This window comes from Diadema antillarum, unplaced genomic scaffold (assembly GCF_040938485.1).
Source record: "Diadema antillarum isolate AM-2024a unplaced genomic scaffold, OU_Dant_1.0 seq00000248_RagTag, whole genome shotgun sequence".
In the NCBI taxonomy this organism is placed as follows: domain Eukaryota; kingdom Metazoa; phylum Echinodermata; class Echinoidea; order Diadematoida; family Diadematidae; genus Diadema; species Diadema antillarum.
The window spans coordinates 838140-860320 of NW_027271292.1; the positions used below are offsets into that span (position 1 = coordinate 838140).

General features: G+C 37.1%; 1 protein-coding gene across 1 annotated transcript; it reads left to right on the plus strand.

The window, feature by feature from the left end:
* The first annotated feature begins 14162 nt into the window (after positions 1-14162).
* LOC139729643 (uncharacterized) lies at positions 14163-21931 on the plus strand. The gene is made up of 8 exons (XM_071640570.1): positions 14163-14306; positions 15606-15835; positions 16786-16935; positions 17834-18445; positions 18659-18859; positions 19280-19539; positions 20502-20565; positions 21510-21931. The coding sequence occupies exons 2-8, from the start codon at positions 15622-15624 to the stop codon at positions 21647-21649; spliced, it is 1641 nt and encodes a 546-aa protein (XP_071496671.1). The 5' UTR covers positions 14163-14306; positions 15606-15621; the 3' UTR covers positions 21650-21931.
* Positions 21932-22181: the final 250 nt, after the last annotated feature.

A 22181-nucleotide genomic window follows, 5' to 3' on the forward strand; every position in this document is an offset into this window, starting at 1 on the left:
TAGTAATAAAATATATTCCATGTTACATGTAGCATTACAAAGAAACTATCAGTCTCTGTCGGTCCGTATATCGGTCACTCACAGATTTTCCTGCTTTAAAGCATCATAGAAAAAATTAGAAAAAATGTTGCGATATAAATAGTGTCTATGACTACCAATCTGAAAACTTTTTTTTTTTTTCATTCTGGCAATAATGTTGAAAAGTACCTTTTAGACAGGATGAAACAGTTGAAACAGTTAAATCTTGACTAGATCGCTTTTCTGACACTCAGTCACTCTTATGTCCAGTATGAGCACAATTCTACATCATGATTAGAAATGATTCCAGATATGGATTCGGGCACCAAACATGTAATATATTTCTCTCTTTACAAGACATTGTGTGATAAATTTCCTATATAGAGGGAAACACAGCTAATGACAAAAATAGTTGAAGTGGGTGTTTAAGAGGGCAAGACGAAGTCATCACACATCTATATGACACAAACTTGTCTCTTTTCCGGAAATGACTTGTTACATAAGCTCACCACAACAAGATTTCACGATACCCGCTAAATACTACATGACAGTTGCCCATTTACCTTTTTTTCCCCTTGTGCTTGGGTGAATGTGTGTATGCATGTTATGTTTCATGCAGTTAAAGCAATTGGCGAGAACTTTTTGCAGCACTTCTCAAACTCTGTTTGAAAGTCCTAGACGAATCATGTTATTAATGTCCGACAGAGAAAAGGTTTCTTCTCCCCCTGATTCGTGGAATCTTTGTCATTTTTGTTCTCTTACTCTGTGAAGTGTTTGTTTATTAGTTAGTTTGGTTGTTTGTTCTTACTTGTTTGTTAGTTTGTTTTGACCGGACATAATTATTGTAGTATTTTTATCAAGTGCATGAAACAGAAATGGCTTCTTAACTTTTGCGCAACTCGAACTAGTCTTTATCTTGACATCCGGCGACTTTATTGTAGATATTGTGATTTTCTCCCCACGTTTTGTTCCATTATTGCATATTTACATTGTATATTGGAATTATTACTTCTTCGTCTAGACGCACACACACACATCATATATATATATATATATATATATGTGTGTGTGTGTGTGTGTGTGTGTGTGTTTTATATACAAATTTAATGATTTGAAATGAAATTAAGCATCACTAGATTAGCATTTCACTATTATGACACATTATAATATGTTGTATTAATATATCTGGGAGGTGACCATAATTGATGCGCTTTGAGTTAGACTGTCCTTACATGCTATAGAATGCTTATTTCCCTGCAGTATCCCTATTTGCGTTATATTATTGAAAAAGTCTGAAGTTTTAGGATCATTTTCCTATCACAGCACTTGTTCGAAATCCTATTATCATAAATCGTGAGAAGATCTAAAAAATGATTGAGGAGGCATGACTTACTCGCTTGTGGTATCACTGTATAAAGCTAATAATTATGTAGTCACTGGAGTAATTATTGTGTCAGAGAGAAGTTTCATGTCACGTGATCGGTGAGAGGTGTGTCCGTATTTGAAGGAAGTTATGAAGTGGTCAGTGCGACAACGTGTTTCAGACTGGTTAAAGGTGACGCCTGCAGCGTGTATAGACACTTCCACAAGGCCGCGGCATTGCAAGGTAAGCCTGAATGGAGTGAACTTTTCACGAGTAGTCCTAAATAATTATTATGGACTATGATCCTCTTCATTTACTATGTTTGGATAAAAGCTTGCTTAATTGTTTCTGTGGATTGGGGGTATGATAGCAGGGGGAAATGATGTTATAGGCGCTGGTTTGTTTGTTTGTTTTTGTGGGGGGGTCCCCTTGTAAGTCGTTTTTCCCCTTTCTTAAGCGCTGTTTGGATAGGCAATCATGTTCTTGTGTTCAGAGAGACCAAATGAATAACCAGTGGTCTTGACAAGTATAAAATATATGTTTAATGATAAGACTTCCAATAAGAGTACATACAATTCCGAAATTTGTAAGGCAGGTGTTGACTGGGATCACTTTGCAATTTCTACCTCCATTCTTAATATCCTCTATGTTATAGGCTTGTTTACTAGCGAGGAACACCTTCGGTTCTCAATGCTTCAAACAGGAAAGGCTCAAGTCTCTGTGTTACTTATACCCCATAGAACGATCCTAAGGATGAGATGTTATGTGTTGACCACCATGCATGCTGTGTCTTTTTCCGGCCTGCGGTGCAGTGAGAGTAAGCCTGAAAGATCCGTTCTTCCGTTGTCAGCATGGTGCTATCAATCATAATATCAACACAGATACCATAAAATGAGGAGAAAGGGATAAGGTGACCAAACTTGGGACAATTGTTCACTTAAACAAGTGGCAATCAGAAAAGGGCAAGTGTAAATGTAATCTGTTTTGTAAACAATACATGTTTACTAGTGAACGACTACAAAATATTTATTGACGATATTTTCGTACAACGTGTGAATAATACAAAAAAATTAAAATAATAGGTGAGAAATCCATCGTTCTATTTACAACCTACCGACTAGTTTGTCGTGTGCGTAGATTATTACTGCAATATGTAACGCAAGTACATTTAAGGTTGATTTGAAATATGGTAAATGCTATACGGTAACAATCAGTAGGCGACATTGATCTCTCGGCAGTGGTAAGCTACTTGTGTCCCAATTCAACAATTAGAAAACTAAATCTAACTCTTCTGCGATGAAAGTCCAGTCTTGATTAACTTTGATTGACTCTTGTGATGTCACAATGGGTTGTTTACTTTGTTAACCGAACCAAGTGTTATGATCTATTCTTGATGACCCTTAAAAGTGGAACAAAGTCCTACGGACTTTTGGAATACAAACAGGTCAGAATGGCACTACATATGAGGCCTACATCATGTAGGACATTGTTGCCAGATGTACATGGTTAGACTCTAATCTGTCATTGTGCTCAGAGTCGTAACATTAGTGCGTGACTGAAGTTGATACAGAGAATAATCGCATGTAAGTGAATTTTGAGCTTCTCAGTATAGGCCTACTCATCAAAGCTGCACAAAACGGATTGCATGTGTCTGTGATGCAGGTGTTCTGTTTACACATTCACTTCTACAAACATTTCTCTACCTGTTTATGACGATTTATGCTGGGATTGTTCCAGTTTAAGGCCATAACGTCGTAGGTGTCAACTGTGTTTCTTCAACATGTGCCGTGCTTCCACGAACGTTCTTCATTTTCTCTTGCCAAGTTACGGATGGAATTACATCCATTGGCACAGTATCGATGTTGTATAATCCCGGCTTGACTTTCCGTCATGTCCGTAGAGCTTCATTTCCGAAACTTCGATACATCGTGTCGAGATCGGTGTTAGGTACATTGCTGGGAAGTTGCTCTTAAAACGGGAAGTCATGGCTCAGTTCTTATCAGTTATGTGATTAACTGATGGTTATGATCCTATAAAAAATCGATCTGTCTAAATGTATCTCTAAATGTAAAGGATTTAGCTTTTGAAACAGGAGGCTTATCATGAACGTTATTTGACTTAACTCACTCAGTATAATATCCAATCGTGATTATCACTCGGATACCCTGTGCATAGGCCATCCTATAGACAAACAGTGAAGAATGGTGTTGTAGTGCTAGAAATATGTCCGATAGAAATTTAATAGATAAAAAACGATAGAAATTTGTCCACTTGCAGGTAGAAGAGATGATATCATATAGCTCTCATTCTTAGATTGCAGTGATTGCAGTGATATTAAATTCTAAATGAAGTTTTAATTTCTTGATTGTTGATATTCCACAAAGTAGGTCAGGGTATTTGTCAGTATCCTATCTCTATTACTCGTTTTGTAAAGAAGACGTAAGGGCGAAATGTTAATTGGTTATTATAATAAACCTAAATATGAAGTGAAGAGAACCATGAGACTGAATTGCTCTTTGTGGACCAGTGATCATTGCATAATGATGATACGATATGAAAATGTCCCAGTGTCCAAAAGTTAGGTGTAAGCATGGAGGTAGACGTGAGGTATAGGTTGCACGATAGAGAAAACGATAACAGCACACTGAAATGATCGAATGCTGAACAACTGCATGTTACATTACAGACTATTACAAATACTTGTTTAAAACGGCAATATCGTAATGTTGATATAATCGCGTGACTTTTGGCTATAGTCAATCAGAGTGTAGTTTTTCATTTCTGGGAATAGAATGCGTAGGTTCCGTAACCAATGCACAATCAACAGTGCCTCATTTCCTACAGCAGATAAACTGCCCCCCCCCCCCTCCACCCACACACACCGACGCACACATTCTTATGGCCTCAACATCCCAACGATCAAGGTCGTGGCCACTTGGCTAGTCTTCCATTATTAATTTTGGGGAGCTTATATCTCATGCCTCTCGTGCCCTGGTTTTGACCCATCAGCTTCCTCTTCCCTCTCCCTTTTCTTTGTCCATTGTGTCATTCATTTTATGCTTACGTACCTTTCCTCTTTCCTTCATTACAAGGGAGCTGTCTCGTGTGTGTACTTCGTCTCTGTCTGTCTTGCTTCTTTGCCTCGTTTAATCAGTTTTGTAAGTACGCTTTTTTATGATGGGTCTGCAGACTACAAGCTCTGCTTTTTAGCAGTTCCCTCCATTTCCACCATTTTTCTGTACTTGTCTTGAAATGTACAAAGTTGTATCATTGTTCATAGTTTGTTCGTCATTGCATTGTTGTATCATCAGTATATAATGTTGTAATCATAATGTGCTGGAAATGAAATATGACGAAGCGAAAAAATCGGTTGCATTTTCTATGAACGCTATGTAATCTGCTAAATTCATCTGTAGGTCTATCATTGGGTCGGTCAGTATAGGTCTGAATCTCGCCCTAAAACAAAGCGTACAGAAGAAGAGCAGATCAGGATGTGCCAATACAATTCATGGTGACTGGTCATACTTGTCAAAATCACTGTAGAATGATTGAAATTCCAATTTGGGTCATTATCACCGTGACAGATTACTTCCAGACCAAAGGACCACGATGGCTGGACAATCACCTTTGTTGCTGCTCCTAGCAGCGATCACCGTTTCGTTCATCGCTGTCGATGCGGGAAGATCTTCCAGGTCGACTCGAGGGCTTTCTACCTTCAAGGCCATAGACTGTGGAGGTGAGTGCACATTTGATTCGATTCTATGTTTGCATTTAGTCATTTTTTTTTTCAAATGGTATATAAAACCTAATATAATTGACCAATTCCAATGACAAAGATATGAGACATGTAGTCTGAACTTCAAGGCGAAATAAAAAAAACTCTGTTTGTTCACACACACACACACACACACACAATAAATTTTCATCTCAAATGCTTTTTTTTTTCTTCCTTACGGGTTGAAATATATCATAGCAACGTTGAAAGAAAAACACTACGGAATAACCTCAGTAGGCAAAATCAAAATCATCTTCTGGTTGTGATTATAACACACAAACTCCAGCTCCCCTTATTAAGATTATAATCTTGTTATTCATAATGTGCTAGGGTTAGTTGGCAATACAATGTGCTTTCATAGCAACGCAGAAAAAAACACAAAGAAAAGGAATTAAGAGCACCTGGGTTGTTCCTCCGAACTTGTTATTTTCTTGTAAGCCTAATACCAAAGATCATTACTAAGAAACTCCACCCCTGCAAATGGGGGCTCGTCACCCCCACTTTACTTCATCATTACATCTTAAAATGGCAGTTGGTATTAATTGTGGTATGCATGTATTAAGTCTAAACCCCAAACCTAAATGTCTACACTGAAATCATCATGTGCAGGATTGGTATAACACACCATTAACAATACTAAGCATGAAGTTTGACCAATAAAGCCTTATGTAAAGTGATACAGATGATTATGAATGACAATGAATTACTAATAATACTGATGCCCGTGCTGATAATCTAGTGAAAAATATAGGTTTTCCCGCCCAATTTCATCAGATTTGCATTCCAATTAATAAAAGGGCGTTCAAATTCAAGCGATTTTGGTCACTGCTGTACTCTCAAGGTTCATTTTAATTCTTTGAGTATTCAATTTCATTCCTTGCATTCCTTTTATGCAGAGCTTGACGGCAGGCACCAAATGGCTTAATAGTTGTACATGTTACTTTTTGTGTCTTACTGATCATATCCTGGTGAAAGTTTTAATGCAACAATAGTTTATAGTATATATACCAAAGTAGGCTGTATAATAATGATGGCTCGGTCACAGTATATATAACTTCATATTAATGTATAGTTTGTTTGTTTTTCTTCTTCTTCTTTTTCTTCTTCGTTTTTATTACATAAAATTTGGCAACCTTACATCATCATTCTGGTCTTATCTTCTATCCGTTCTCCGTTTCTTTTTCACAAACACTGATTACTCGGGGCTTACAGCCAAACAAGCTTGCTTTCATGTAGGTCCCGTCATACTTCTCTTTGATCAACCCCATTTCGATTTCGATTTTGACCAGTTATCATTACATGTAATTACTGTGTTATCACCATGTATATTGTTTGTTTTCTGCACATTGTTCACAAGGTAAAAGAACTTGTCTGGTTTCTGTTGTAATGTTCATAAATGAGAAGTATGAAAATAAATGAATTGAATTGAATTGAATTTTATTTCATTCAATTTAGAGAGAAATTCATTCAATTTAACGACTCAAAATTGACATTCGCCACCTGGATAGACGTTCAAATTCATGCCAAATACCAGTTTCAATTTCATTTATGAGAACACAACTCCGCACTTTGAACGTTCTAATTCAATCAACATACACACCTTTTACGGGCCTTTTTTCACTGTCATACGATTGGATGATACAATTTCATTGTCATTTCAAAGTCTCATTTAATTATCTTAATTGTATTGGATGTATATCTTTCCTGTCAACCTTTCTGTCACTTTCAATACATCCCTAACAGCATGGATGTAACATTTAGGACATAGCGATATCCCAGAATATATTCACGATGATCTGAGGGGTCCTATACGTCCACAGCAAAGTTGATCCATTTTGATTCCATTGCTTAGTTCCCCTTGTCCATATCATAAATCGCCGCAGTCGGCTGTAGATAGACCTATTTCACCAAAAGGCTATATCGCCAGTTTTGCTGGTTGTCAGGTTCATGCTTCATCCACTAATTCTTTCCGTATTCGAGATGTTCATGACTGCATACTCTGTCATGTAGCAGCGGCTAAAATCGTGTATGAATAAAGTGTTAATGTACGTGTTTGAAATTGGGTTATGTACGAGTTATTAGCTATAGTATGAGTCCAAAATCACACTTCAAGGTATATCAAGTTTGCATATTCAAACAGCTGAGTAACTACAAAGAATAAAAGCAACAACGAAAAAGGTTGCCCATACTTTATTTGTTTGCCTTATCGTGAATTTGAATTCCTTAATGCTCTCCACGGCGGTACTGATGCGAATTTGAATGCCTTGCACTTGCATTTTTAATTTGAATGCCCTTTTTACACCTCTGTGTGAGAAACTCATGAAATCGCATGCTGATGAAATTAAATTGTATGAACCAGCTACCTTTATGAATGTCGATCTCGGTGATCATTCAAATTCGCTCGAACTCGAATGACAGCATCGTTAAATCGAATGTAAATCTGATGAAATTGGGCGGGAAAACCCATGCCATTACTGTCAGAATTTTCTGAAGGTTAGCGCTCTTTAGTGGTCAACAAAACAGGATTTCTCGTATCCTTTGACTCATTTATAAGAATTGTTAGCAATGTATTATCAATGATGATATTCTATTGCTTTGTATTTATTTCAGTTTTCATGACTTTCGATATTGCTTACCTGCACTACCATCATCAATTACTGTGCCCACGTACCTTCCATGAGATGGTATTCCTACTTTCAAGGATTTTTCTCAATATATCAGTTTTTTAATTATCATTTTATATCAATTGTGGCGGAGATAGACAATTTCGATTCTAAACCACCAAGGACAATATTAGTGCCGAAATGAAATTGTTTGTTGTCACGGAAAATGATTGTCACTTTATCGTCCTTGAGAGTTTCCTTGTCGTTTGTGTTTTTGTGTACGATTTGTGGTTAAAAAAACAGAATAGCTGTTCCAGATAATTAGTTGTTTATTAAAAGCAGTTTCCAGTGATTCATCAAAGATGAGTTTAATTTTCCCTTCTGATATGTAAATATCTTTCTCAAAAGATGTACCCATTGCAATGAGGTCTTTGATATGTGAGAGATATTTCACTATCGATTCACTGAATAATAATGATCATTATTTCGGAACAGGTTGAGGAAGACACTGAGATAATGGAAAAAAATTAAATGTTTTTGAGTGATGCTGCCTCTTGGCTAAAAGTCAACAATCTATCTATTTCTTGTATCGAGAAGACTTAACACACACATCTCAACCTACTTTCCGTACACTCCCAAGGAGCCAATGCAGCCATTCGATTCAACAGAATTTCGCTGACTCCACGTCCGATCATCCTCCCTGGGATTATGAACATCGACTTCAGCGTCAATGTCAGGCGCAATATTTCCCAAACAATTACCGCTGACATCGAGCTATCCCGCAGGATGGACTTTGGTTGGCTGGGACACATTTGGATTGACTTGATATCCGCTTGCACAGCGGGACAGGATTGGTGAGTTGGAAGAACCGTTGAACCACATTTTTTTTTTTTTTTTTTTTTGGTGAGAGTTTTCATCGTGCTTGCATGGTGTGACGAAGTGCTTGAAAAGATGATTGCAAGCCCCTTCGAAGGGAATTCTCAATTTCATTGCTGATTTATTGATTTGATTAAGGCAAACAGTTTGTTGAGATGATGTGATGGTGAGAGGTGGAGAAATTAGAGAGAGACAGAGAAGAGAGTGTTAGGACATAAAAAACGGTTACACCTCGTTATTCCGAAGGTTCTTTAGTCCGAAGATTCGTTATTCCGAAGGTTCGTTATTCCGAAAATGAAATAGGGTTTGTTATTCCGAAGGTTCATTAATCCAAAAATGAACTAAGGTTCGTTATTCCGAAGGTTCGTTAATCCGAAAATGAAACAAAGCTCGTTGTTCCGAAGATTCGTTACGGACCCTATATCACTTCGGATCAACGAACCTTCGGAATAACGAACCGTAATTCATTTTCGGATTAATGAACCTTCGGAATAACGAACCCCATTTCATTTTCGGATAAACGAGCCTTCAGTATAGCGAACCCTATTTCATTTTCGGATGAATGAACCTTCGGAATAATGAACCTTTGGAATAAAGCCACAAAATTGATGTTCGGATTAACGAACCCTTTTTCATTTTCGGATTTACGAACCTCTAGGTATAGGAAATTTGTGTGTTTCTGATTATCGAACCTTCGGATTAACGAACCTTCGAAATAACCAACCTTCGGAATAACGAGCAGCACAAAAAACAACAACAACAACAACAACTATCGGTGGAACTATAAAAAGCAATGAGAAAGAGACAAGCATAACAGGGGCATACAGAGGAGATTATTAATAGTAGCAATGTTAACACTGTTACTTTTTTGTCCTTCTACACCAGCAGCAGTCGAAAAGACTTGTGTGAAGAAATGAACCGTTACGTAGCCGCGCGGGGATGTCCACCGGAAGCCACAGGTAACGGCATCAACTGTACATGTCCGCTACAGGTAGGCTCGTACTCCACTCGCAGCGATCTGCCCTTGCGATACGAATTTCTGGAGAGCAGACTGCCTCACGATCTCCTTCTGGGTCTCATGACGGTAAGAGAAATACTATCTATTGCAACCATGCATGACATTTACTAACTTGATGCTTCATTTATCCCCATGCCAACGTCCGGGGGGGGGGGGGCACTCATTCCTCTGTGTTGGGAGGGTTAGCTACTCGACGACGAAGTTGATTATGAATAGAGTAAAACCAATGAGCGCCTCGGTAGAACGAACTAAACAGAACAAAGAAAATCTCATAAAAATCGGACCAAAATAAGAAAGTTATAATAAAATATCCGCATGCTTTGGACATGTTTTCACATGGTTAATTTTATTAAACACGATCACATCATTGTACAGGTTAAATGATTAGATATTAGTGAGCCTTAGATCTGCGATGCTGATCCAACCACGCGGTTATTAGGCAAACTTTTAAAAAGAAACATTATGCTCATATTTTGTAACATGTTCCCCAAGCGCGTCATAAACAGGGCATAAACCTCAGCGTCGATCTAAAGCTCGCTACTGTCTTACCTCATTGCATGCTTCTTTGCTTAACAAAATTTTAGAATAATAAATTATATTTGATCAATTCAAAGAAGAACAAAAATATATATATGTAGGCCTACAGTATACGTTCTAAGTCTTTAACGGAGCAAGGATGATCCATTTTCTGCAAACTGTGACTGTGTTGTTTATTTGACTGTATATATACACTGTACGTCGTGTAGGCCGAGCTTCCATCATAATGGCTAAGTATATACGAAAGGTTTTCCATCATGTCCACAATAATTGTTGTCACAAAACTCTCTAGAGTAGGCATGTAACGCCAACACATGCCAGGAACCATTAAGCTCTGGTAAGGGATGGTTAGGAGTTGTTACTGTTACGTAATTTAACTTACTTGGTATCCTCTAATCAAGACAGCAAACATTTCGGGAACTGCAGTCTGAGACTTTTAACTAAAGCATTGTGTCTAAAAAAAAAAAATCTGCTTTTCCGAAGAGGATGGGTATGAGATGAAGAAAAGAAGAAAAACAAGAAGAATAAAAAGAAAATGGTGTCAATTTGATTTCTTCACTTTTATTGTATATTGCGACATTTGTATTGTGTGTTCATAATACAGTCATTATCAGCAAAAGCACGATCCGAAAGGCTCGAGTTATATTTGTGATGAGTACAAATATGGCTTGGCTTATGGTAAGACCACAATTCAATTCTTTCACTGGTTGATATTACAGGGCAGGTACCGAATGCATACTTCCCTCTACGACGGAAACGGAGAGAAACTTGGGTGCCTCAAGCTTTATTTCGGCGTCGAACATCGCAATTAGCCACCAAGCGTGCTTGCCAATGTCCAGCCATATTCGGACTCCTATCACAGAGCGACAGTTACTTCATTATTAGAGAGGCCTCTCAGTGACTAGATCAAGTAGAATAAAAATATCTATAAATGTTTGTTCCTGCTGTGAATAAGAATTACTCGAAGAATAATACAATGTACTACTTTATCTAATGTGCCTGAAGATGAAAAACAAAATGCAATGAAATACATCACAGGCTCATTACATACCCAAAGTCTAAGTGTAAAACACATACTTGTGAAAGTTTAAAGTACTCATAAAAAGGCAATTCATGATATAAAATTGGAACGGCTATACGTATGCGTAGAAAGAAATGGATACATAGAGAATGAGGGAAAGAAATAAAGAAAGAGACAGGGAGATTGGGTGTATCACTTTTTGTGAAAGAGGTTGATTAATTACAACTGCTCGATGATGCTTTTGTTTCATCAAATGTGGAAAATTGGTGGTAAAGTAAGCAATTGCTGCTCTCTGTCTCTCTTCTATATAAATTGCCTATTTTCATGGGATCATCGTAAATGGAGGACCAAAATAATATTCTAATTCCGATTATTTTACATTTTCGTTGTTACTGTTAAAAAAAAGAAAAGATTATTTTACGTGCATTATACTGTGAACTGGCAAATTTTTGGCATTTCAAAAATTAACTTTTACATTTCCCGAATTATTTTTTTCTCCACTTAAGTATTTTTTATAGTGAATGTTGTAAGATAGACGAACGGTATTGTTATTTAAATGTAATTGAAAGGTATATGGCTTAACGATGGGTTCTTTTTCATGGAAAATAGGAAATAATAAAGTGTTGTGCACTAGATACTGAATGTGTTTGTGACGAGTTTGTGACGGAAAATGCACAGAGTAGAATCATTGTGTGTGATTTGGTGCAAAGGTCAGGGGATCTAAATAATGATTATGCGAGTGTGAAAGTGTGTGTGTGTGTGTGTGTGTGTGTGTGTGTGTGTGTGTGTTTATGTCGATAGTAATGGGTTAGAATGTCAGCATCCATACAGTTTTATGTCGAAACGTGTAAAAACATGCAAAGGCTTACCTTTAAGGTGTCGGTGAGATGATAAAGCTTGATATAAGTGAGAATAATCTCATTTGCTGATTGTTACAGTCATATGAGTTTAGGATATTCTCTACCATTTCGATAGGCTACTGTTCGTGTCCTACATGCAGCTGCTGAGCATAGTGATAATAAAGTTCCAGACAATATCGGCTTGTCCTGCCAATAAATCATAGGCCTGTAATAACGCACATATTTCACACATAGACGTACCCATCATATATAAATAAGTAAATAAATAAATAAACATATATTATATGTATATATATATATATACATATATATATATATATATATATATATATATATATGAAGAGTTTGTTTGCTAAAACCGATAAGTCCATATTTGCCAAATGGAGATATTTGCGATTAAAGGTCAAGAAAAACAAAGAGAATAATAAGAAAATTTTTGCTAAAAAATTTACCTTTATGTAGTAACCAATATATCATTTACTAAAAGGTATTATTTTGCACTCTATGACAGAGACCGTACTTCAAAATCTTCAAAAATGGACTTATCGGTTTTTGCAAACAAACTCTTCATATATATATATATATATATATATATATATATATATATATATATGTGTGTGTGTTTGTGTGTGTGTGTGTGTATGTGTGTGTGCAGATGTCACCGAACAAGCCTTATGACAAAACTCTCATGATAAAGATGATCTTCAGACAGGAGACAGTAATGACCCGAGACGCATATTTTTGCTTAAAAATGAAATAAGAGATATTTATGCACAGTCAAAGCAGATGACTTCATTTCAGAATCTCATATTTGGACCCAGTTAGAAGCTACAGATCTGAGCACACACAGACACACACAGACACACACAGACACACACACACACATACACACAGACACAGACACAGACACACACACACACACACACACATATACACATATACACACATACACCCATACGCACCTACACATATGCCATCATGGACAAACTTATACCGGATTCCGCTTGCATATCATATCGTCACACGTGAAGTAATACTGATTGTAATATCTTGTATTCTACCAAAAGCAATGTCAAGGTTTTGAGTCTATGTTTGATCTGATCGAGTTAAAAGCCAGAAGTCACAGAAGCAGAAGTCAGGTAATGCAGCATATATTGAGCAATCTGCGAATAATTTACTTGGAGGGTAGTGAATGACCGTCAGCTGTGGAGATTAAGAGGTATATCAAAAATAAATTACAAGTTTAAAGATCATCTAACAATTTCTTCAATTTGCATGACTCTCCCCAGTCAAGGGCTGGTGTCGCTGCTCGTTTCTCGCATCATCTAGTAATCATTAAGTGGCACTTTCGCGTTTTTATACACATTGCATATTATAGATACACGGGTACACACACAAATAGATAGATAGATAGATAGATAGATAGATAGATAGATAGAGAGAGAGAGAGAGAGAGAGAGATAGGCCTATATACATATACTGTATATGATTAATACATAGATCAAATGGATTGGTTTATTGATATAGCCAGCCAGATAGATAGATAGACATAATAGACAGACAAACAGCATAATTTTATGTACTTAGAGAGAGAAAGAGAGAGAGAGGGGGAGAGAGAGAGGGAGAGGGAGCGACGGGATCAGATGTATGAATTATATATTTCACATTTTATCACAGCATTAAACGTCTTTCTTTCTTCTTTTCTACACATTTCATACATTGATCTCCTTGTTAAAAATAAACATAAGCGATTCAACAGCGTTTCGCCTCTATTTACGCAGGACAAACAAGGTTATTATTATTTGTTTAGTGTTATTGACTCTGCTTTCAACCTACTCCAATCGAAGCTGAATGGCGTATCGTTATACTGTACAGCGGAGCGGAGCTGCGGCAGCCAACAGCGTGTGTGTATACGTGGAACGCCATTCTCAACTTGGTGGTAATTTGAATATCACCTTCGTCATTGGGACGCGTACTTGGTATCCCAACAGGAGTGCATACTGGTATGTGCGCCACGAATAGCTTAGTGTAAGCCAGTGGAATACTTGGTAGACATGTATGCCACCAATACAAATGTACCAACCACACACGGAATTCGCATTACCACCACCACGTAAAACTTTAAACCCGAGAACACTGTGTGTGTGAATTGTGGTTTGCTGATTTTCTTCACCTGTTGTTCTCGTCTTCTCCAAAGAGCTCATTGCAAGGGTGCATTGAGGAAAGCTGAACAAGGTAATGATTTGCTTTGACTTCATATTTTAGCATTCCAATGTCGAAAATCTGATAAGTTCATGAGTTGCACATAAACAGCGTTGCAGTAATCGTTTTGGAAAATCAGCCCAATATAATTCACGTGTGGCATTGGCAGTGTGGTACGAGATTAGATTTTTTCTAAGTCTAAAGTTTACTAAAATTTTATGTCAGTATCATTATCGATGTAGGAATAAATACTAAAAAAAGGCATAACTGCGGTAATAATGTGAAAGGTTATATGATTTAGGGTAATGACTTATGACTGTGTGAGGTTGGTTTTTGGGGACAAGGCATCACAAATACTTGACCGAAAGATCGGTCTGTATCTGTCCGTCGGGGAATGTTCCGCGGAGACTACGTCTGGCTTCAATAAGGACAGCGTTAATGGCAAAATATAAAAAGAGTCCTCCGGACAGACGGATCTTTCTGTCTACACAAATACAGGCTGCCATTTATTACCAAAGTAATAATGAAGTAATATGTTTGCTCAACTTGAATTAATTTTTATCATGTGAAGCTATGGAAAAAGTTTAGGGTTACCCTTAGCCCCGGGGTGCTCCTTATCTACTTTATACTATGTTGGAGTTTCACGTTCGGGCTGGTCATAGTTAGGTTTAAATACCCTGTGATTTTTGTGTGGTCATCCCAAAACAAACCCTTTCCATGCCCACTTGAGTGTAACGAGGTGAGAGCCCCACACAAAAGCCATTCACATGATAAAGAATAGAGTGGATCACAGAGATTTTAATCCCTATTCATTCCATAGATAGGTTTAGGTTTAAATAGCTGTTCTGAATGTCTGAATGGCAAAGCAACCCTGTATGGATCTGCTGTATACTTTCTGAACAACGGAGGCAGCCCATCTATTTTCTGTGCTAAAAAGAGCTGGAATACTCATTGTACCTACCTCATCAATGCTGTGTGATTCATACATTGTACCTGAGCGTTGCTGTGCAATTCGTCTTTGATAATTAAGTTCTTTCTGCGGCACTTAAAAAGTCTGAGTGTCTCTCAGTCTTACAAGCTCTCCTGGTTAATTTTTAGTTGGACTAGATATAGCTGTGATAAAATCAGTTATATTAAGAAAAAAAGAATTGGTCATGACAGTAGCAAACTATGCATTAAAACTGTAAAGAATGAGTTGAGTGAAACAATAAAAGAAAATTACATGTATCAGAAGTGAATATAACAGAGTTAGAATAGACCCACTTTTTGTGATTGAGAGTAGATCTACATTGTACAGTGTATCTTGCATGCACGCATTCTTTATTATTGCAGGACGTGGATCAGCAAGATGGCTGACTGGCTGCCTGCTATGTTAGTTTGTTTCCTTCTGATGCTGGTCATACTGGTATCTGGTACCCCAGATGACCAATGCCGCTTTGTCTTCAAGGAAGATATGATATTGAACGTGTCCTTGTCGTCTGAGCGAGGAGCCATAGTGAAGTATGACTTTCATGCTCATGACAGATTTCAGTGTGCCGAGGAATGTTGCTCAGCGCCTGGTGGTAAGACTATCAAATATGGTACCCAAGTTTGTGTCATGTAGTCTGGCTCTGCCCTGGGATACTCAAAATATTATTAGATTAATTCAGATAAAATACTAATGACTCAAATCTAGTGATTGGTATACAGTGCACTCCCGTTATAATGAACACGATATAAAGAAATTCAAGTTACAATGAAATTAAGATTAAGGCTACAACATTATTGGCTCTATTTATTTTTATCGTTTATAGATATGTCCAGTTATGACCAAATTTCTTTACAGTATAAGAAAGAAAACTGCCTGTCCTAAGGACTTCATTTTAACAGAAGTCCACTGTACCAAAAATGAGTTGGTACATATGCAAGAAAAAGAGTTTTATTGTATTTTAGGCAAAATGTTATGTGAAAGTAGAATTCATCTTCATGTACAATATTTATGGGAGTGTATGGGACATCTTTTGATGGCTATATTTGTACATCTACTTCAGTCACCTAGTGGTCTTAGCATAGGTAATGAGTGATGTGTGTACATTTGCCATACTGGCAAATGGAAGTGTGACATGCAATAGTTTTGAAATAATATTGTATGAAATAACCAAAATACACAAAATATCTAATAGGTCTTTTGGGAGCTCTGTGTAGCAGAAAGAGATAGCCTTGAGTTTTTAGCATTTCCAATTTGAAACTGAACTGGAAGTTGGGGCACTATCTCCAGGATTTCAATTTGGATGTTTTACTTTGCACATTTCTGTACACCTTTATGAGTTGATTTCAGGAGCAAAGTTTCAGGATGCAGTTACCTGGTACTCAGGCCATTAAAAGGAGAATTGTTAGTAAAAAAATCAGACACGCCCCCAAAATACTCTCTAAAATCAGTACCTTACAGCATTGCCAATTTGCAAATGTTATTTCCCATGTTCTTCATTTTGATGTGATGTCCCCTCCCATTTCTCTTTGTGTCCCATTATAGATTGGTGCTCATTGGCTTTGTATACCATCAGTGACACAGATAAAGCCAACTGTTTCCTGATTCAGTGTGTTCCAGATTTTTCAACTGAAGATGTGTGTGTAAGAGTACACAGACATAATTCTGGCATGTTTGCAGTGGAAGTAGCACACCGTGAGTAGAGATGATTTCTTTCAGCTTTGTAATCCATCTGTTAGTATTGTGGGCCAATTCTGATCAGAGTAGATCAGAATTTGCCTTTTTCTTTACACATAATGGTACAGTATGAGCAAAGGGAAACATAAAAATAATAAAACTTTGAGACAGGTGAATGTTTTTTTTTTCTCAGAGCCCCTTCTGAGCCCAGTTGTATGACAGCCTTTGACTGCTTGAAACATTATTACACTTGTGACTACCACATACAGTTATAGTCACTAGAGTTGTAGGTTTTTTTTGTCGGTGCTATGCATGTGTATCAGGTTACAGCACTCACTGCAATGAGTATATCTGCAATAAATTGTTGTGAGTGTCTTTATAAGTAATCAAGACTAGTGAAATGCACTTTAACCAAAACAATTGATAGTCTCTTTCTTATGCATGTTTTAAAACACCTGAGCAATATCATCAACAATTTCAGAAACAAGATTCAGTGTTTTTTGGGATGTTTTAAGTACAACTTTCTGTATATCTATCCGAGGTAAATGCAATCTTAGGTAAATGATCTTTCTCAGGGAAACATGAGTTGATTTAGCAAATATTCTTTATTTTTAATTCATGTCAGGCCCAAGAGGCAATGCCTTTCTCTTATTTTTCATCTTTAGTTTAGTGTTTGAGATATAAACACATTTTTATTTTTGGCTATTACAACATAATTTTTGAAAGCACACATGCATATAATCAAAAAGTCATGACATTAATTTATGCATGGACATAATATGCTTGCTCAGTTATTATTTGTTGCTGTCATCCCAGGAGAGATATTATCTGATATTTGAAACTAACACAATGTACTTCATTCCCCTGCTTCTTCTTAATATGGTTCGCTTCTGCATGCTTGACCTTTTCCCTGTAGAAGAGTTGGCATATTTCTCCGCTGATAGTGAGGTCCAATCTATTGCAGACTTTCTTCGGCCTATTGTAGGACCTCAAGTCAAGTCCAATAGAGCCTTAGACTCCAAAATGTCACAACTTCTTTTTCGTAGAGTAAAGAGAAGTGGAGACTTACCCTCCTCCAAGCCTTCAACTCATTCACCTCGGTCAATGTCAGCTTTTGTGCCTTCAACAGCTCCTCAGTCTTCATCAACAACTTTCCCTACAACTATATCTACAACTCCACGGATGACACCAATGTCTCCATCACAATCTTCATCAATGCAAACAGTGCCATTGCCATCAAATGTGTCACCAACATCTCAATCACAACCCTCAACAACAGTAACAACACTCTTGGCAACATCTACATCATCACCACCACCACCATCATCATCATCACCATCATCATCATCACAAGATCAGTTATCTTCCTCCATCTCATCTCAGCCTTTGTCATCTTTACCTACTTCCTCGACGACCACCCAGTCTGCTGCATCAACCACTTCATCAACTACTCCTCCCAATTTGCACACCACTTCTGCTATCCCACTGTCATCATCTACTCTAAGCAAGTCTTCTTCCTCACCATATGGTACAACTACAAAGAATACTTTAGTAGATTTAGTCACTATGCTTTCTTCATCTGCCTCCCTAACTAGAGCTACTTCATCTTCTACAACATCTCCTAGTGATGCCACAACCTCTCCCCATTTCTCAAGAACCATATTTCCCTCCACTCCCTTGACAACACTACAATCTACTCCATGGGTATCCAAACTATCTGCCGCCTCTTCTTCCAATTTAGCCCCCAATTCTATGTCAACTCCGCCACACCCACATTCTTCTTTAGCAGCATCCCATGACATGTCAACAGCTCCCTCTAATGCCCCGTCATCTGGGGGCAGTGTCACTCGTACTGGTGGCAGCTTGACTGGAAATTCTGCCAATGAGGGCTCACTAACTTCTTCACTAACATCACCATCAACTCCAGTTGACCAACATTCAGGTATTAACCATAAGTCTTCATCCATTGAACAACATTGGGGTTCTTCATACAATCAGTATCAAATGCCCATTTGGGGATATGATCATCTGTGGAAATTTAGCTATGCCACAAAACAAGTGCTTGTCAATATCATATAACCTGAAACAGACTGTAAAATCTTACAGGTGATTTTGTAGCGTCCATTATTTCAAGAATACCTTTGCAGTACAGTTTTCTTGTTACCACATCATTGAATGTTTCTTTCAGTTTTACTAGTTCGCAATGATGGTCATCTTGCAAAGGAATTCCCCTTTCTTTGTTTTAATTGATCTTCATATAATATGTGAATTTACCTCAATAACTAATAAACACAAGAAGTACAAGTCTGTCTTGTCGATTTTGGTGCCCATAACAACTTTTTTGGTTGTAATATATCCACAGATATAAATCAGCACTCGACATCTGTGCCATGGCCATCCAATCCACTGTCTACCCAGCCTAAACTGGCTACCTCGGTACACAGTTCTACAGCTGCCAATAAAAAGGTTGATGTGACTCCAACAGAACCAAAAGAAGGAACTGAGAAACCTGTCACAATTCCTTCTTCCCTATCAACAAATGGAGGAGAACAAGAACCTACCCATAATGGGTCTTGGCCTCAGGAAAATACTGAAAATAACGGAACAGAGAGCTCTGGAGAGGTTGGTGTACTTTTCCAAGCTTTGATATTCTGCAAATAAAACATTCCAGATTAGCAATAGTGCTGTTTTCTTTTTGTGTTTAGGTCTGGACACGAAATGTTTCAATGTAAGATTTGAAAAAAAAAAAGCAGCAAAAGACTTTGAGTACCACACATTGGAAGTTTGAATTGATATGAATTATGAACTTGTGGGGTTATGGCAATATGTATTTTCTTTTCTTATTTTTTTTTGTGTGGACACTGATAAATTTCCTTTTCGTGTGTGTGTTTGTTTGTTTTTTGACACTGATGAATTTCCTGGAAGTTTTTGAATGTCCAATGAAGTATCACTTGTGTATGTGAAAGTGAAACCTACTCGTGTACATGTTGTACATTATGAGACAAAGTAAACCAGATACATGAGATTTTAGTTCTACACTGCAACTTGTGTGTCTTGTTGGCTTGCAGACGAGTCAGGAGGTTATACATTTTGTACATTAGTATACAGGTTCACAGTTTTTCCAACGTTGTCACCCTTATTTTTCAGTTTTATTTATAGCAAATTACTGGTTCAGCCTGAAATTTTCCCACAACTGGAAATTGACAGAAACAAATCACTTTCTTCTTTTTTTTTTCTATATCTGTCTATGTTTTTTATGTGTGTGTGTGTGTGTTACACAATTTGAAATATCACATTTTATACTATGAGTATGCAAACTGTGTTATTCTTACTGAGAAGTTTTGAATTGTTTTAAGCAATTTTGTAAGCAGATATCAGAGCTATTTATTGCTCTTAGTGATTCATTTTGTCACACCTACAACAATTGTAGAGATGCCATTGATTTTATTAGTCCAATGCCTTGTGATATCATTTGTTTTATCATTTTTGTCATTTGTTTTATCTCTTGCAATATCTATTGCAGTACACAGTGGCTGTGTCTATGTTGTGTAAAGTTTAGACATTTTGTAATTATCCTTCTACAGGTGAATGACAATTTGGGTCATGATGAAGATGTCATCTATGGGAGGGAGACAGTTTCACAGACAGGTACATTTCCAAATCTTTTCACACTTTCATTTTGGGGAAATCATTTTCATACACTATTCTTTTTTTTCTACATACAGTTTCAAGTTCAACTGTTCTTTGATAAAGCATCTCTTGGTTCATTACTTGATAATTGTTTTGTTCAGCAAATATTTTTGTGTGAGCCTACAGCTGTTTTCTGTTTTCTGAGGATAAAATGCTCAAGCAATTAAAAGAAAGGTCATGCCAAAGTATGTCAAAAATGACTGTGGGTCTGTGGGAAGAAGTTACATCTTGTTTATGACTGTCTTCCTTTTGTGACTTTTTTGTCACCTTTTTTAGTGTATCTTTCAGAATCTGACCTGTGGATAAAAGAAAAGACAGGGAAGATTTTACACATTGTATGTATTCATCATCATAGGCTGCTGTACACCAATGACTAACACTGAGTTTGCTGACACGGTGTAAAGTTAATAAGGTCAAGCCAAGAAGAAAGCAATTTGATTATCGGTTCACCTTTTGACGCTCTCATCGCTGTCAGTTACTGGATTTTACAATACCACTGATAGTATTAAGAGGTTTTTAGTAAACTGTTATATAAATTCTTATCAGCTGCAAAACTGTTTATACAATTAGCGTGCTTCCGTAAGAATTCTATGCAAGATATCGTTCAAACAATTACCTCAAGTCTGGTGGTGATGAATGCCACAATGAGAAATATTGTCCCAATGTCCAGAAAGTTGTCATTAGTGGCAGTGTTTAGAAATTGGTTAGCATCCATTTCACAAAAGACTAATATAATCATGCAATCGTATTAGTGGAAGTGGAAGTGATTAAAGACAAAATATATGTACCAAATCAATATATTTCATGTGCCAGACAATCTGTTTATGTTTCATTGTATTTTAGTTTGCTTGACTGCTAGATTTAACTGACTGACTATAAATGATTGTCCATTTCTTCCATAGGTATCTTGATTGTGACACTTTGCTTTGGGATCATCTTCTTCCTAACTGTAACCGTAGTTGTTACCAAGAGATGGATGGATGGATACCGAAGGCGAAAATACAGCAAAGTTGACTACCTCATCAATGGTATATACAGTTAGGCTCATCGTTGATAATATTGGACCTCCTGTCTTCCTCCCTGCTAAATATGGTCTCCTTGATTATATCCCAGTTACTCCATTAAAACATCAATGAAGACAGTCCTGCAATGATTAATATGTAAAATGGTTCCTTCATTACCTGGCTTTACAAATACATGAATGCAGGCATGATTTATTACACCTGTCTACATGTGAAAGTTGCATGTAGATTAAACGAGAGATCTATTTCATGCAGTTGCATGCAGAACTTGATTCAGGAGTGTCAAATAATATGTTTATTGTAGGGTTTGTTTGTTTATGTGTTTGTTTGTTTGTTTTTGCGTCTGTGACTCCAGTGTAGATTTATACGTATAATGCATTGAATAGAATATGGCTGTAATTGATGTTCTTGTTTTTGTTTCTTGTGCACTTAGAAATGGAATGCTTCTTTAGCTGAATTGGCTGTGTGCTACTGAATATTAGGTTTCAATTCAATACATGTGGTTAATAACAAGTTTGATGGTCTTTTCAGTACTATCACTGAAAGAAAGCA